At 38.1% G+C, this 16,208-nt stretch overlaps 3 protein-coding genes across 3 annotated transcripts; 1 reads left to right on the top strand and 2 right to left on the bottom strand.

Moving 5' to 3' along the window:
- The first annotated feature begins 702 nt into the window (after positions 1-702).
- Positions 703-3,818, top strand: LOC128355756 (uncharacterized). Its single transcript, XM_053316137.1, has 9 exons — positions 703-733; positions 822-1,121; positions 1,196-1,516; positions 1,705-1,818; positions 1,958-1,985; positions 2,189-2,271; positions 2,434-2,470; positions 2,650-2,717; positions 3,340-3,818. Exons 1-9 carry the CDS (start codon positions 703-705, stop codon positions 3,420-3,422), a joined length of 1,065 nt encoding a protein of 354 aa, XP_053172112.1. The 3' UTR covers positions 3,423-3,818.
- A 1,119-nt stretch (positions 3,819-4,937) lies between these two features.
- Positions 4,938-6,404, bottom strand: LOC128355659 (UDP-glucuronosyltransferase 2A2-like). The gene is made up of 2 exons (XM_053316017.1): positions 6,050-6,404; positions 4,938-5,818 (listed from the first exon to the last, which is right to left on the bottom strand). Exons 1-2 carry the CDS (start codon positions 6,402-6,404, stop codon positions 4,938-4,940), a joined length of 1,236 nt encoding a protein of 411 aa, XP_053171992.1.
- Positions 6,405-8,773: 2,369 nt separating this feature from the next.
- On the bottom strand, positions 8,774-14,679 carry chrna5 (cholinergic receptor, nicotinic, alpha 5). Its single transcript, XM_053337429.1, has 7 exons — positions 14,589-14,679; positions 11,588-11,739; positions 11,173-11,217; positions 10,324-10,433; positions 9,871-10,048; positions 9,089-9,781; positions 8,774-8,932 (listed from the first exon to the last, which is right to left on the bottom strand). The coding sequence occupies exons 1-7, from the start codon at positions 14,677-14,679 to the stop codon at positions 8,774-8,776; spliced, it is 1,428 nt and encodes a 475-aa protein (XP_053193404.1).
- Positions 14,680-16,208: the final 1,529 nt, after the last annotated feature.

Raw genomic sequence — 16,208 nt, 5'->3', positions numbered from 1 at the left:
TCAGAGCAGATGGCAAGCTATGTCATTACAAGGAAATCCAGCCCATATTAATTGAATGCTGGCAGAGAAGCATAGACATATACTGTATTAGCTTGCTGTCACATGTGATAAGAAACCTCTGACTAATGAACTAGATTAAAGCTCACCCAGAACTCGTGCAGCTGACCTGCAGGAGATCTCCCAAACAGATTCTGTATGATGAAAATACAAAACTAACGAGCTTCTAAAGGTATCAGTAAGTCTTTTTCTAGGTGTCTTTTTGACAGACTATGTGCTACAAAGACTGACTATGAATAATAAAATAAAATCTGAAAAATGTCCACAGAAGCTAATGTTGAATTTAACTAAAAAAAGTAACAGCACTTACTTGCCAACAATTGCTCACTTAAAGCATGCATGAGCCGTTGTTCTTTTCTTAACTTCAGTTCAGTTGTCATAAGTCACAAGGTCAATCACAGGATGTAGTTTATTATAGTTTCTCTTATGGTTTACACTCTCAGCTTTCTGTAGACTTAACAAGGTGTGCTGTGGTGACAGTGTACAGCAGCTTGTAATCATGAATATAGTCGCCGTTCTTCTGTGTGAGTAACATCTTTAAATACTTGATAGTTTGCATTTACTAAGTAAACCTTTGTATGTGAGAAGAAGATGTGATTTATTTTATTTTTTAATTTTTTTAATTTTTTCTTTCTTCAAGGTGCTATGGCATATCAAGTCATGGGCCAAAATGATGGTGAGCTTTCATTCCTCAATACCATAACATGTTTTGAATTGTATCATTTATCAATACAGTGTCTGATTTTTTTTGGGTTTTTTTGCAGATATCTTTCCTGCGAGGATCTGGGCTCAACAGAAAATGTTAAGTGAGAACAGTGACCTTTATTTAACCTGCAGCACATTTGGTAGCAAGAAAAACAGTTCTGTTTTTCTTTATTTGTGTAAAGATGGTCGCGCAATTAAGAACATGACCCAGAAGGAAAGTCAAAATGATTCGACCTTCACCATAAACAATGTTGGTACTCAGCATAGTGGAAATTACAGCTGTGTTTTCTCCAAAGCCGATCACCCACTTTCTGAAGTAGCCAAGACAGGAATCAACACCCTAGAGATTATTGTTATAGGTAAGGCAAGTTTAATTCCTATGACAGCATAAAGTCAGTGTCACCTCTTTATTCTAATTTTCTCCCTTTTGCAGCCAATTTTCTCCCTGCAGATATTTCAATGTCTGGACCATCCACTGTCAGTGAGGGAGATAATGTTGAATTCAGATGCACTGTTTCTGACATCTTACAAACATTCGATAAATGTCGGTTCATTCACTCTTACTTGAAAAAGAATGAGACTGTCCTCCAAGTGCAAATGTTTAATGTCACACGGATGGAGGTGACTTTCACCATTGGTGGTGCAGTCATGAGGGATTCGGGACATTACACCTGTGTGGTGCTGCCATCTAAGTGCCACCAAGAGAACAAGTCAATACTGTATGGAAACAATTCAGTGTTCCTAGAAGTCAAAGGTGAGGATGGCATCTGGAAAAAAGTTATTTTTTTACTTTAAGTTTTTCTGTTTGGGCCAGATCCCTAATCCAGTGCCTTGATTTCAGTGAGTTCTTTTAAAATGGTAATGGTTTTTTTTTTTGTTTTTTTTTTTTGAAACACGACAATTTTCATTATGCTGAGGCTGACACAGCTGTTTGCTTTCCAGAAAGTTTGGTCTTCCGAGTGACTCTCTTATGTGGATTTGTGATCCACATGTTATTACTGGTTGGGTGTCTGTGTTGGAACAAACGAAGTTGGGTGATCAAAGGAGAATCAAACGGTGAATAACTACATTTCAGACTTAATATTGTATACAGCAAAAGTTAATTTCAGTTCCTTTTCAAGTATTATTGGCTGACAAAAAAGTTCTTCTATTCTATTTTAATTTCTTTCTACTATTGGGTTTCTTTCTATTTCAGAACAGCACGCAACTTTGTGCAATCCATGGTGAGTTGTGATAAACTGTGGTTGATGTTTTCACCTTACAAACTGAAATATATTATATATTCCATCCTGGTTGTTGAACATGCACAGTGTTTATAGTTAACTGTAGTAAACTACAAAGTGAATCTGCAGCTGACACTGTCAAACAAACAATACTGATATGATAAAAACGGCTTACCTATTCCTTGAACTGTATTTTCTTACAGTGAAGACAGTCAACAGGCAAATCTAGATGTGGTTGAGAGATTGGAGGAGAGGACAGAGGGACAGGATCTGGAAGGACAATATGGTATGTTGAAAATGAAATTACAGTAAAGAAGATAATTGTTTTCATCATTATGTGTTTTGTGGTTATCACCAAAGCACTATGGGGTTAGGGTTGCGGGGCAGTTGGGGAGGTGGGTAACCCCGACTGTCTCATTTATAAATTTGACAATATATGCATTTTCAGATTCAATAGAAGACTCTTTCAGCACGGACAACGAAGAGTAAGAATATTAATAATTTACAGTCAAAAGTATTGTTTTTAAGCATATTGGAACAACATAAGAAATAATAAAGAGCCTGACTTTTGATACTGAAAGGACAAGGACACTTCATATAAGCACTTTATTATTATTATTATTATTATTATTATTATTACTCTTTAACAGCATTTTCTTAGCAGGTCTCAGAATAGTCTGGCTGTTGTGGACTCCACTTATGAGAGCTATGAGCCAGTGTACAATGAAGCAGGTAACTGATGACCTCCATAACATGTCATTACAAGTTACTTGTACTATTACAGATGTTTTTCCTTTTTTTAATTGCTAAAAAATAAAGATGAAACTCAAAGACCTTATTTTCTAACAGTCAGATAAGAATGATATTCAGTGACATAATCATATGTGTGCCAACTGAGAAACTAAAGGTACTGTAACGTAGATTTATAATTACAATGTAAGAGTTGTGGGTATGAAAGCATGTTGTTTTGTTGTATGTTTTCTTTATTTTATTGTTGTATGAAGGAAGGTCAATAGAAACACTACTCAATAACAAAACAATATGGAAAGTTAATGTGATAAGTAAATTAACAAAAACAAACTGAACTTATCAGCTTAGAAACCATTACACAGTTGACATTGTCTTGTCACCACACATTGAGGTTTTTTTTCTGTTAGTAAGGGAAGTGTATCTTACAGGAAAGGCACATCTTCACTTCTGACTCATTCTAATTCTGTTATGGAAAGCGGTAGACTGAACAAAAAGAATCAAGGGAGCTTAGAATAGATGCATGCATGTCTAAATGTCTGAGCACAATAATGGTCTGGTGCCACAATTAAAATTAAACATTAAGCTGTGAACTTTCCAACCACAGAGGCTGAACCTGCAAGAGCAGTACCTGTGTACACCATGTCCCTCAAAAAGAAAAGACACAAGATCTCTAAACACACAGAATAAGGGGAACACCGGCTGAAGTTGGACCACCATTAAGTCCATCCATGTCTCTTTCATAGTAAGGCAATGTTTATGTTTAGAATGAATATAATCTTGCCGTTTTGTGGAAGTATGGTGGCCAAGTTCCTCTTGATCTCAGTTATTTAGGAGGTATTTTACTGGGCAAATTAGTTGCAACCAATGCACCAAAACATTGAATGAAAAGAGTGTGGGTGTCTACTATTTTGTACAATCATGGCTTTATAGAATATTCTGCTTTTTAAAGTGTTAATGTTGTAATTTTGCTAACTGAAGAGATTTTATTCTGTATTAAACAATACAGTGTCTCCTCCTCTCACATGTAATTACATTACATTTGTTCTCTGTTTTGTCATGTGTAAAATGTGTGCTGACAAATGCATTTTAAGTGCTTTTAAATGTAATAAAACAATTCTGTTATTGCCAAACTTTCTTCAAAGAGTGAATTTGCAGTTTTTAGTTTTAATTCTTGTGTTGATATGTTTCACTCAGCTCATAAGGGGAAAGATTTCAAAAAAGGAGATGGCACAAAGATAATTAAAATAAAAACAGTCAATCATGCAAATAGTGCACTGCAGGGCAACAGCTTGCCTAAGCTTTGTGAGAGTGTGTGTGTAGGCTAGATGGAAACACATATTAATATTTAACCACATTTAATTTTAACAGTGTATCGCATGTGTGAATGTTTTACATTAATGTTTTAACTGTATTAAGAACCCATATCACTGTTGTTTTTTTTATTTTCAAGGAGATAACATGAGATTACCATCCATGTTTTGTAGTTGTCTTATAAGTCCAATCAAAGAGTTCAATGACACAGTGTGAAAAGAGAATCTCTCCATCAGTAATAATGACTTAATGTTTTCAGCTGATTAGCAACCAATCAAGAACAGCATCCAATATATTTGCCAGTGCTCCTTTCCTCCTCTCTCTCATTATTGCTGCTCTCCTGTGGGAAATACAATAGAGAAGCCAAGGAAAAGACTAGAGGTTATCTGCTATCTTTTTGATACTACCACTGATGGACGCCCAGTGCTGTTCTGTTCACAAGAGCTGGTTACTTATCTCACATATTTCATTCATGTTTTTACCTGTGATTTTCTAGTCTGAACACGGTAACAGTGAGGTCACCTTGGAGGAAAAAATATCCTCACAATTCTTGATTCCCCTGGTCATTCATCTTTACAGCAAACAGCTTTATACAATGAGTGACAGCAACCTGTGCTGAAAGCAAACTTGCCTGCTAAACCTGACACTAAAATGTATCATAGAAGCCTCACCCTGCCCTTTCTTGGAAGAAGTTGGCACAGAGATATTTGCAGGTGTTTCATGGAATCACATAAGTGTTTAATCAACAAGAATCAAATGCAACATAATTCATATCATGACAGAAAATGTAATTCACATACCCTTTATTTCCTGTTACTTGAACAAAACCACTAAACAATGATTATGTTTAATATTTTTTGTGTAAAGAGAAGCACCATGAACAGTGTCTTATCACTTATTTGCTTTCTTGTTGTTTGCAATACGTAAAAATCTGAGGCATACAAAAGGGAGAAAAAAAATCACTACCACAGTTGCTAAGAAAGTCAGGACCACATCTACAGAGTAAAAGGAATACCAGGGAAGTCTGTAGGACTCTGTTCTCAGGTGAGCTGCTCCTTTGTGTCTCATGACGAACTCTATCCAGAAGATGGCGTTATCGAGTGGCTTCACTGGCTGATCTCTGTGCAGCATGGAGAGTCTCTGCATATTAATCCTGTAGGAGGGCTCATTCAGTACTTCCAGTATGGCATTCAGGAAGTTGTTGTCTTTGGCCGCTGTATTAATGGTTAGAATCTTAGCTGCTCCTCTCTCTTTCAGACGCAGCAGGTTGTCATATTGGTCAAAAAACACAGGTATACCCACAACTGGCACTCCGTGATAAATTGCTTCTTGGAGTCCATTTGTTCCTCCATGAGCCACAAATAGTTTAGTCTTAGGATGTCCTAACAAATCGTTCTGTGGCATCCAGTCAACTACTATAGTGTTGTTGCCCAGAGCAGCTGGTCTGTCACCTTTATGCCTCCAGATGACTTTCTGAGGTAATGTGGCAAAAGCTGCAGCTATGTTGTTTGTTATGTCAGCAGGCAGTTCACTCACAAACGTCCCCAGAGACATTATGATGACTCCATGTTCCCCTGAACTCTGGACAAACTCCTCCAAGTGTTGAGGCAGAGGTTTTGAAGGTTTACACTGAAAACCTCCTATATAAATAACATTAGGCATGGTGGGACGAGGAAACTCAAACACAAAATCCACTCTCATGAGCCACAGATCTGCTCCCTGTAATAGGTCACTATATCTGACTTGTTGGCCAAAGAACTCATCACAGACAGCTTGATACTGAGGGTGGATTAGAAATGTATCCTGAGCTTGCCAAATGATGTAGAAAATATGATTTTTGACTCTCTGTATGAAATTCATTTTGTCTGTCAGTCCTGTGCCAGTCAATGGGATGTAAGATAAAGGAGAAGGTGCAATGGCCATATGTCCCTCCCCGCTAGTTATCCACCGCACATTATAGACTAGAGGTAGCTTAAGAGCGTGAGACAGCATTATTCCTGCACCCCATGCTGGGTCAGTAAAAACCATGTCATATTTACTCTCCTTTAGATTTTTCATTAAGTCATTATCTTCAAGCATATTAGTTGCCATTTTACAAATTATTCTATGCATGTTAAACATTGCAGTAAACATTTCAAGCTGCAAACTTGCAAAGTTTAAAGCAGAACTCTCCCCCCGCTCTATATCAATGATCTTTTTCAGGATAGGGTTAATAAAGTCATGATTAAAGGCTTCGCTGACAGGAACTGTGATTGTATTGTAATGCAGAGAGTCATCCCTGATGTACCAGCTTTTATTGGTGCGTACTACATCAACGGAGTGTCCTCGAGCGTGGAGAGCTTTGATCATGATGTCCATGTTCACCCAGTGGCTTCCTTCTAAAGGAACAATCAAAATCTTGCCTCCATGACAAATTTTCCATGATAAGAACAGGATGGTTAATAAGAAAAGAAATCCTTTTGAATTTCTGTGCAGGAGCATCTCTAACCTGAAAGGAAAGAAAAACAAAGACATACACAAATAATTCCAGAACACTTGTAAAGAAAACTAGACATTGAATGCCATCAATGCCTCAACAAAAGCAAACTCAATAATAGATTGATCTGTAACATACCTTTACATTTAGTAGCTCCAGGCATGCATATGGGTGAAGTTCTCCCTAGATGATGATGTGAAACATCTTAAGTACCAGCGAATGCATAACTACAAATTCCAGGAAATCTTACATAAGTGGATTATGGATAAGCTCTTATTTGGGCTTTTCTTTCAGGAATGGAGAACAACGTAGTCTCTTTGTTGAGCCATGAGCAGAAATGTATCACAGCTACTTATTTGTACTTCTTTGAGTGAATTTATAAAAATCTATCTAGTATGCATCCTCAAGTGGTTCATATTTGTAGGCAACAACTCAAAGATTTTCAAAGGTGTGTTCATCAAGAAGATGTAAATTATTTGGGAACAACCCAAGGTGGTCTAAATAATATTACATGTCTGTACTGTAATGGTTCTTTATGATATTAGAAGTCACATGTCATACATGTCTTACACCCAGATGTTTTTTGTTTGTTTATTTCTCTTCTCTTCTCTCTTTTTTTACCTCATTCAGTCTGTATCTCAGAGTCAAACACCAGTTGAACAACATAAAATTAACATTAACATTAACAGCCCATTTGTGTTGCTAATTTGCAATTCTTCACTTTAATTAGTTGTGCAGCATGTACATGATTTATTTGATTTATTCCTCAGTTTATGTGGCTGATACTGTATTGCATGTTTTAGACATTTCCCACGATTTTGAATCATGCACAACCTTTTTACGTGGATCCTCTCTCCCTTAGTCTATCTTTACACTGCTTGCTCATTTAATTTTGTGCTCATCATCTTTATTTTTAACCTCTACATTTGGTGTTACTGGAACTGGAATGTCACAGCTTTAATCACTTCAGCCACTGACATGCCCATGCTTGTGTGTGCCTTAATTGTGTTGTTCAGCTGTAATGTAAAGACATGGCCATGCAGAGGCAGTGTAAGCTCAACTCAAAGCTGAGCTGCTCAGCTGCAGGAAAACAGGATCTTCTTATGGTCTCAAAAAGTATCTGCTTTATTGCATCACCTTAGGTATCAGCATGGAATTTATGCAAACATGATCTGTGCTTTAAAGTTGTTATGAGAATGTTTTTTTTCACTTCTGATTGAGATATGGCTAACACTTTTGTCCTTTGTGCTAAGACTAAAGACATCCTAGACCGACATTATGTACTAATCTGTATGCAAGACCATCTTACAGCCCTCACAAAGAATGCAGGATAAGTCCTCTGATTGAAAAGAAGTGCTGCCTGAGAGATTCAAGTCGTGGCAATAAAGCCTCATTTCCTTCCCATGCACAGTCAAGCAGAGTGTAAAGACAAACTGTAAAATCAGTTGTGGAGTCTGACCTTCATGCACTATATGGATTGTGATCATGGAATTGTTGAGATGCAAGTCTTTATTTAAATTTTTATTAGAAACAATATTTAGTTTTATTCTTTCTCCTTCAATCCTTCAAGTTTCACATATTTTACTTACAAGGATGTTCTCCAGAAACTTACATAACTTCCAGGTTGCTGCTGATTCCAGGATAAGTAAATAGAGATTTGTGAAACTGGAATTATAAAAGCAGACACTATAGTTAAGAAATGTACACAAAGAGAAGCAAATACAATGAGCATTAAAAACAAAACTCATGAGAAATGCCTTTTCTTCAAACATCAGTCAAACATCAAGATATGTTAACATATTTCACTGTGCCATGTAACCTGCATAATACTCTAAGGGCCAGTGGTGAGACATTCATCTTAAATGTTCATGTGAGGACTTATTCTTGTCTTTTTGTATCTATCGCTACCAAACTCAATGATCTCAGACTATATGATGCCAGCAAATACAGTCAAATGGATGTACTGATTTTTATTCATGTCTGAAATGAATGAACAAATGCAGCGAATATCACTGAATGTGGAATTATTTTCAATCATACAACAGTCAGTTTATCTCATATTGTATAAATTAGACAAAAGGAGTTCTCCACATATGTCTAAACTCAGAAACAGAATCTCTCTTTTTTTTAGAAAACTGTCTCTGTGAGATGTACCCCGCAAACAATGTCTGGCACAGCTATGGATAACCAGAGCAGGACCGTAGCTGTTAATGTGCTTTGCCTCTAGTTGTGGCTTCTTGAATTGTGGTATTTAGAGGGTGCTTCCAGTGTGGTCAGGGACGATGATGCTGGCCCATTTGTAAATAACTGGGATAAAGAGGAGAGCCGAGCCCAGGATTGACACCAGCAGGAAGGCCCACAGAAACATTCGATCCAGAACCTGGGCTACAAACTTCCAGTCCTGTACCACCTGTGCCAAAAAAGAAGGACATGTCTTCTTTGTTATCACGTTTTATTTTGTTTTAATCCAGCAAAAAGGTTGGAGCCAAAAATTATTGTTTCTACCACTATTAACCATTTTTATAATTCCCTGGATGAATAAATACACAAAATCTAACAAACTCACCTCTCTGACCTCATTTTCTTTAACCACATGCATGGTAATGTAGCGGATAGAATCCAAAGCTGCTTGTAGGTTATGTCGGGTGTAGAGGAGAGGGGTGAACTCAGGTGAGTCCTTCCTCAAACCCAGTCTGACCGCTCCTCCTGTTCTGGCCAATCCAGCTGCGGCGTAGCGGTCCACATGGCTGCGCATACACAGCAGCTTCGGCAGTCGATGCAGGAAAATCCTCTTCACCCACGGTGCCATGCCATGATGTGTAGAAGAAGAGCGGTGGTGTATGTTGATAGCAAAGACAGTAATGATGATGGAGAGTGTGACGAAGATCATGGTGAAGACCAGGTACTCCCCAATGAGAGGGATAGCCTTAGAGGAGGAGGGGATGATCTCCTCTATGACCAGGAGGAAGACGGTGAGCGAAACCAGCACTGAGGTGCAGAGAGAGATCTTCTCACCACCATTGGAGGGCAGATAGAAGACAAGGATGGTGAGGAAGGACAGGCCAATGCAGGGGATGATGAGGAAGAGGGTGTAGAAAAGAGGCAACCTCCGGATAATGAAGGAGTAGGTGATGGTAGGATAGGTGGAGCTGCTGTCTGTCCTCAGACCACGGCTGCCTGTGGCCTTCACTATCTCCCATTCACCATTGTCAAAATAGTCCTGCTTGTCCACGTGGAAGTCCTCGAGAATGATGTCGACCTTTTAAATAAACAGAAGAAATCTGATGACAGTCACTGCTCATAACTGACACTGGTATAATATGCGCACATTGTGGAATACACACTAACCTGGGAGCCATCATAGGTCCAAGAGCCAAACTTCATTGAGCAGTTCTGGAGGTCAAAGGGGAAGAAGGTGACATCAATGGTGCAGGCTGATTTGTAGTTAGCTGGCGGTGTCCATGATATTGTTCCATCATACTTTACAACAGCCTTGGTGACAGTACCCTCAAAACGACCATCTGCACTGTTAGAAGAAAACAATACATTTATTTATTTACAAGAAAAAAGCTTTGACTGTGATAGCTGATTGCTAGATTAGCTTTTCTGAAACAACCACTCCTAACTCTTTCTTTAAAGTTCACAGCTGAACTAAAATAAGCAATGGTTGGTCCTTTGAAATCATTTGAGGACTTTGAAATATACACGTCTTCTTTCTTATCATGTAAATCATCATGCAAACTTGGAAAATATAAGAATGTCTGACATCTATGCAAGCTTCTTTCTGTACATGTTACATACTTATCATACAGCACAACGTCAGGGAGCCAGATCCTGTCAGAGGGGACTCGTATAGTCGTGATGCCCAGATAGTCATCCGGGTTCCATCTGAGTTTCATATCATTCCACTCCTACATTAAGAAAAAATGTTAAGTCGCTATAAAGAAAGAATTCTACTCATAGAAGCTTTAAATTGATTGTATTCTGTCTATGCCATAATACAAGTATAGAGCACATGCTCAAGGTAAGTAAATGCTAATGGAATAAATAGGAAGGTAAGCCAGTTTATGGTAAAAGCTTAAGCTCGATATTCTTTTTTAACAACAAAGGTGACCACCAAATGCAGGAGAAAGGATCCAATTATAAAATCTGACATTCTTACCACTTTGCAAATGACATCTATGATAGATAGACATCATCACTGTGGTCACTGCCTCCCCTTTTTGCATGATGTAATCCATCACTGTGAAAAGGGGCAACTGACCTGAATGGCAGAAGCTGGTCTGTGGGGATAATTCATAAGATGCATGACACACAGGACACTCCAGACCATGAATAAGGCTTGACAGAAGCCACAGTGGGGAGGAGGTGATTAGAGGAGGCAGGTGCGTGGGCTCAGAGCTCATACAGATCAGAACTGTCAGTGAAATGCCACCACACCAGATTACAAAGGGGGTATGGGGAGGCTGACTGTGTCTAAATGTCATGTAAGTCAGAGGTTGTTTTTTTTTTTCCCATGGCCAAAAAGTATCACCAGTAATGCTTCTTTAACAGCTCTACCTGCATGTTGTGTTGTGTTTACTGCTGGGACAGTAAAGAAATGCAATGCTACCCTTGTGTTAGTTACCTGTATACATTAACTCTACTTGCCTGTTTCATCCACACATTGGTTGTCATTAGCTGGTTTTTTTCATCCTATAATGATGAAACAACAACCAGAGTTTAGATTTTAATTCAAAAATTGGCTATAACATTTTTTATAGAACCGCAATATAATGTCTTTAAGTGCTAAGTTTATGAAGATATAAACCTCAGTGACACAAATTGATGAAATGAAATGTATAAACTCTCTCGTTCTTTTTTCACTGAGGGCTCAATGTTGCTCAAGTCGATTGTATTTGTTTCCTTGAAGTAAAGTCTAAAGTCTAAAGTCTTTAACCTTTGGATTGCTACAACGCCAATAAATATCCAATATAAAATAATAAAATGATATCACATTTAAGAAACGGCCTTGTGTTCCAAGTACAATACAGTGTTATATAAATCATAAATGTGATAATCTCACCACATCAACTAGCTGGGAGATGGCCAGTCCAAACTTCACACAGATAGTTTGGTTTAGGTATTCCACTGGACGAACCCATTTCTGGTAGTTTCCAAAGAGGTATTTGAACAGCTTGTCCTCTGCTTTTGCATAGGATGAGAGTTTTGGAATCCCTAAAAAGTGTGAAAAGACAACAATGTTAATGTTTTTTACAGCTTATCAATGCGTGTAATCAAGCAAATAAAGCTTCATTGATTTATTCAGATGTCTGATATAGACTCAATGGTTCATTTTCAGCTCTGTTTCTAATAGCACTTCACTCTGATCTTATCACAGCGCTCATATCTACAGTGTCTGAACTTTGATGTCATTATCATTAAAACACATTATGCATGAAATCCTGAAAATCTATGTAACTGTGACTACATCTGACATCTGTGTGCTATTCAACAGGGGAATAATCAAATCCGTCTCAGAGAGAGTACATTTCACATTTGAGGAATTGTATTCTAAATGTGTGATTTCAAATATAATTGGAGAAAGCCTAATAAAAAGATAAGCCTTTTTACCTGTCTCACTGTGACTCATGTGTCAGTTATTGTGATTTTTGGATGGCTTTCATTAAAAAATCACTGCTGGCTTTGATCCTGTGATTCTGGTTTAAGAAGTGTAAATGTAATTAAAGGTAAAAATAGGGCAAAAAGTCAAAAGCAAGTATTTTCTGAACTGTGGAATCATGATGGCACTAGAGGGATTATTGTCAATAATCTCAAAATGTGTACATGTACACTACCAGTCAAAAGTTTTAGAACACACCAATTTTTCCAGTTATTTATTGAAATTCAAGCAGTTCAAGTTCAATGCATAGCTTGAAATGGTACAAAGGTAAGTGATGAACTGCCAGAGGTTAAAAAAAAGGTAAGGCTACCCAAAACTGAAAATTATACAAATGCAGGTCTTTCCTCTAGAAATTGCGAAGAAAGTCAAGGTGTCAGTGAGTACAGTTTCCTTCACCATCAAAAAGCACTCAGAAACTGGGGGAAACTCTGAAAGGAAGAGGTCTGGCAGACCCAAAGCCACAACAGAGTCAGAAGACAAGCTTCTGAGAGTCAACAGCTTGCGTGATGGTTCCTCAGTGTGTGACATAAACTGTCAAATATGGAGGAGGAAGCATGATGGTCTGGGGCTGTTTTTCTGGATCCAGGGTCGGCTACCACAGCATTCTGCAGCGCAATGCAGTACCCTCTGGTATGCACGTAGTTGGTCAGGGGTTCAACCTACACCAAGCTATGCAAGAACTACCTTAGGAAGAAAGACCAAGATGGTAAGATTGAAAACATGTTTTCAATAAAAAACTGGAAAAATTGAGGTGTTCTAAAACTTTAAAATATTAAACCATAATTGTGTCTATTATTTATTACATGTAATGGTAAAAAAACTGTTAAATTAAGCCAATTTCTCTGACACAGTATCAATAACAATTAAACATTTAAAATTTGACAATAGCACAATTGCCACAGGACAGGACTCAAAAAAGCAGTACCGTATAATACTGTATCTATCTAGTCAGCATATATTAACATTACATGCAAGTACATGATAACTGTAACTATAATCATTCCATACAACAGTACCACAGTCAAACTGCTGTATTGTTTTTCTGAAGTAGAGCTCCACTGCAGGATATCATTCACATTTTGAATTACAATGTCTTTCCTCCTGCTCTTTAAATCACCCAACAACATGTTTATAAACTCAATTTATGGATGGAGAATGCACTGAAATCTACCACAAGAATGAGCACAAATGTGTGGTGTTAGCCTCTTAGCGTGTGGATCAATAAAGACAAGGCTGCAACACCCTCAATCAATGACTGTGTTATCAGCTAATTCATCATATTTTCAGCCTCCCCCCAAACTGTTATGACCATCCTGCTTCGCTGAAAAGCATGAATCCTGCCATATAAGGCCAGAAATGTACTCATATTAAAATATATAGTTCTATCAGTTCAAATTACAACGTAATGAAATGATCTGTACACCTAAAACTGAGTGTAATAAATATTTCAAGTGAATTCATTCCTTCATTTTCAAGGAGAATCAAGTCAAGGATTGCCTGTAGCGTGCCAGGTGCTGTTGGCAGCTAGACAAAAAAATCAAATCAGTACTGTAAATAAAGTAAACAGTGAACTTATACCTGCTACCATAAAGATAGTGATGATTACAGTGAGAGATTGCCAATATCAGCAAAATAATCATAACATTAATAATATTAAAAAAGAAACCTGTAAAATCTATAGCCGATAATAACAGAATGTAAGACTCATATAAATAGTATTGTGGTTACTCAGTGCAGAGATAAGAAAACAATGCTGTGTAGTACCTCTCAGAATTACTGGCATATTCTATTACAGGCACCAACTATAATGGACTGGTAATTTAATATAACAATGCTAGTGCCTGATTCACTGTCAAACTGCTGCATTGTTTAGTTGAAGCAGCGATCCACTGCTGTACGGACTAAAAAATATTGATCACATTTTGAATTGATGACTACTGTCTTTCCTGAGTTGTCCAGACATTGTGTTGGTGATTCTCTGTCATGTACAGTAGCAGAAAACCGGTCTACTATTATGTAATCTTGTATTATTATTATTGTTGAGATTATTGTGGGTTTTAGGAGAAGTGTTTTTTGCTGCTATATACAATTGTGTAAAAACTGAATGGTCCTTGAACTGTTCCTGCAGTATTTTGAGCTAAATTATCACAATTTCCATGTAGCTGGAATCCTTATTACCTGAAAAACTGAAACATTTGATATGAGAAGGCAAATATCCACACTGACATAACAACTTTTTGTTTGCACAACTGACTCTAATATGGCAGGCTCTCCTCACTCTTAACTTTCCGACCACTTGCCAATTATTCTCTCCCTGTCTCTACAGTCCGTCTTTGACTATGTCATCTGTCACACTGAATCTATTATTCTGCCATGGTAAATTGATGAGGTACTTCCCACTTACGCAATGAGTGGCACAGGTGGCAACAGCACAGCAACGGCAACAGCAGCAGCAGTGCGAGAGAGGTGGCTGCCCCTCCTGCTCTCAGCATCATATCAGAGGTGGCACCGCATCAACACAGACAGCTGGTCCCTCGGGCATCGCAGAGCTGGAGGATAAATGTTGATAAAGGAAAAATTGTGGTGATGCTTCTGTTTACACTGGGCAAATGTTGATGCAGTCAGAGTGTGACATGAATCATGCTTTAGGTTGTGGGTTACATTGCTAGGCAGCCACCTCGGCTTACTCCCCTTTGCTGCATGCAATTCCAATTACGCATTTCAGTGAATAGACAAACATTAAAGAAAAAAATCATCCTCATGTCATTCATGCCAAATAACAAACTGTATTTGAATGGCTAACACACATTTACTATAGAGAACAACATCCTTCACAAGCCAAGAATGCACTCTTCTCCCACCTTGCTAAAGCTGGATGCAAATACTGCACAAACCTGCTCAGAGTCTCTGCCATTAATACACAATCCAGAGAAGCGGTGGTGGTGGTGGAGGTGGTGGAGGTGCAGGCAGTCTTGACGACAGCGACAGTACTGCTCTAGTGATCCTCCATTCCATGCAGGTTCTTTCTCTTGCCTCGTACAGATGCTGCTTCACTCTCTGCTGCCTCCAATTGTGCACAGGCTCATCTCCCTTCTCCTTTCCTCCACCCCCCCTTCCTTCAGAAAGCCCGCCCTGTTTCTCCCACCCCCCATATCCCATCTCCTAGCATTCTTGTGGTCACTAATCATAGAGAGGGATAGTCAGCCACTCTGTGCAGCCACATCACTCCCTATCAACAGCATCATGAAATGAAATGACAGGGGCAGCTCTGCCATTGATATTCTGCTTTGTATTGCCTGAAGTTTTCAGGTTCTTACAGTGTCTGGTGTCCACAGCCAAATGTGATGTCTTGTACCTCTTTTTGTATCTGTCTCTCTGAATGTGTGCATGTGTGAGTGCTCTCATGGTGACAGCAAATTGTGGGATCTAAGGATGCAATAGGGTATGAGATGAAAAGAAAATCAATACCTGGCTCATGTTGAAAAAAATCAATTTTGAAGCCAGATTTCTGTATATTTAGCTTAGATTATCATTTTATGTTTTGTCTTTATTTGTTTTCTTTGTAAAATACTGAAAACTAAAAAGCTTACCTTCACATATGGCTTATTTATTAAGATGTTTGGACACTAGTCCAACACTAGGGGTGGGGGAAAAAAACGATACAGCATAGTATCGTGATATTTTGCATGGTAATACTGCATCAATACACAGACACTAAGTATCGATCTTTTAATATATATATTAATATGTATATTGCTAATTTCAGTTATCGGTACGAGAATAATATAATCAATCAATTTTTCAGTCCTTTGACAGCTCTAATTTGTTTTCTGGTGAGGTCAGCAGAGATGACAGTCAGCGTTTTCCTTTGGGGAAATAATTTGCAGTTGAAAAAAGGTAATGATTTGCAATATATCGCAGGATATTGCAATATACTTCAAATTGCAATCATTTCGTATCATGATACAGGTATCGTGATAATATCACATCTTAGAGTCTCTGGTGATTCCCACCCCTATCCAAC

Source organism: Scomber japonicus, chromosome 1 (genome assembly GCF_027409825.1).
Source record: "Scomber japonicus isolate fScoJap1 chromosome 1, fScoJap1.pri, whole genome shotgun sequence".
NCBI lineage: Eukaryota > Metazoa > Chordata > Actinopteri > Scombriformes > Scombridae > Scomber > Scomber japonicus.
The sequence above is the reverse complement of the archived record's forward strand: the minus strand, read 5'-3'. Positions and strand labels throughout refer to the sequence as shown.